Here is a 1527-nt window from a genome sequence, read left to right as displayed (position 1 = left end):
GGGGCGGGGCCTCAGGTACTCGGGGCGTGGCCGCGGGGCCCAGGACCGCGGGCGGATCCGCCGGGGGGCGGAGGCTCAGGCCGGGGGGCGGGTCCGCGGAGGCAGGGGGTCCGGTACCGGGGGGGGTGCTGAGCCGCGTTGAGGGCTCACGTGCCTCCTTGTTCCCCAGGTGGAGTAGGCGCGACGAAGCGGCCCCCGCGCCCGTCGTGGCGCCCCTGGGCTTCTCCAACCCGGTGTTCGACGTGGCGGGCTGCGCGGAGCCGGTGAGGGGCGGGTGGGGGTGTCGGTCCTCCCCGCGGCCGTGCCGGGCGCCGACGCCCCTTGACTCTGCGCCCCCGCCCCTTGATTCTACGCACCCCGCAGCCTCCCGCGCCGAAGGTGGAAAACAGCAGCGCCAGCCGCAGCTACTTCATTAACCCGCTTTTCGCGGAGGCGGAGGCCTGAGCAGCCCCGTCACTTCTGCCTCCCGCCGCGCCCGCGAAATGTCCGCGTTTCGGACCTTACGACATCCCCGCGCCCTTCTCCACACTCCTTGTCCCCTGCAGGCCAAGGATAGGCTTTGCCCAATAAAGAGGTTTCCTGCACCTGCCATCAGCTGTCTCCTGTGCCCCCAGCCCTTTGCCTATGCTTGAGCGTGGAGAGCCGGCCAGCGCCCTCGTCAGTCCGTCCACTGGTGGGCGGTGGTCCTGAGTCCTCCCTTCTGGCCACCCGCAAAGGGCAGCTCCGGGCACTGCTATAGGATGGGTCCACCAGAAAACTGCTGTCTGCAGAGCTGCACCCACAACACGGAGGGGGCTGCCCCTGGTGCAAGGGGAGGCGACCGGAGCACGGGGGTGAGGCGCCTGGTGAGGCTGGCTGTCCGGGGCACCCCCAACATCATGCCAAATGGCTGTCGGCCTTGCCAGTAAAACAGCCGGTCATCCCAGCAGAAGGATGGGTTTATTCTGGGGCGGCAGAGGCCTTGCGCGGCCGGATGGTCAGGCTGCGGCAAAACCACAGGCAGGCAAGTCTGGAGACCAAAGGAGAGGAGGGACAGGGTGATGGAGAAAAAGGGGGGAGTCGGGAGAGGCGGCTGGGAACGAATGTCCGTGGGCGCAGAGTGAGGATTCGGGGCGCTGCCGGTTTCTCACCGGCTGGCTGTTCCCGAGGAAACTCCTGCTGCTGGTACAGGACGCGTCTTCCCGTGGGACGGAGGACAGGCGCGCGCGGTGGGAGAGCTGCCCGGCCGGCCGCGGGCTCTGCGAACACAGCGCCCTTTACTCCGGCTCACATTTCCTTCTTTTGATGAAGACCTTCCCTCAAAAGCACCACCGATGGAGAGTAGGGTCACCTGGGGGGGCTCAGTCTGTTAGGCGTCCACTCTTGGTTTCTGCTCAGGTCATGATCTCAGGGTTGTGAGATCCGGCCCCGTGTGGGACTGCATGCTGGGCATGGAGCCTGCTTCGGCTCACTCTCTCTCCCTCTGCCCTTTCCCCTTTAAGAAATAGTTTATTAGCGGGTCATCTGTGTCCCTCCGTGCCAGGAGAG

The 1527-nt window shown here is 66.5% G+C and overlaps 1 protein-coding gene across 1 annotated transcript in view; it reads left to right on the top strand.

The window, feature by feature from the left end:
- AMN (amnion associated transmembrane protein) overlaps positions 1-444 on the top strand; it is a 9322-nt gene extending 8878 nt beyond the window's left edge. Inside the window, exons 11-12 of the mRNA XM_034992746.1 lie at positions 170-268; positions 351-444. Of these exons, the coding sequence (XP_034848637.1) occupies positions 170-268; positions 351-444 (193 nt within the window). The remainder of the gene's footprint in view (positions 1-169; positions 269-350) is intronic.
- Positions 445-1527: the final 1083 nt, after the last annotated feature.

The sequence above is a fragment of the Mirounga leonina genome, unplaced genomic scaffold (genome assembly GCF_011800145.1).
Source record: "Mirounga leonina isolate KUSES-001 unplaced genomic scaffold, KU_Mleo_1.0 Mir_82, whole genome shotgun sequence".
In the NCBI taxonomy this organism is placed as follows: Eukaryota; Metazoa; Chordata; class Mammalia; order Carnivora; family Phocidae; genus Mirounga; species Mirounga leonina.
This window is presented reverse-complemented; position numbering and strand designations above follow the sequence as displayed.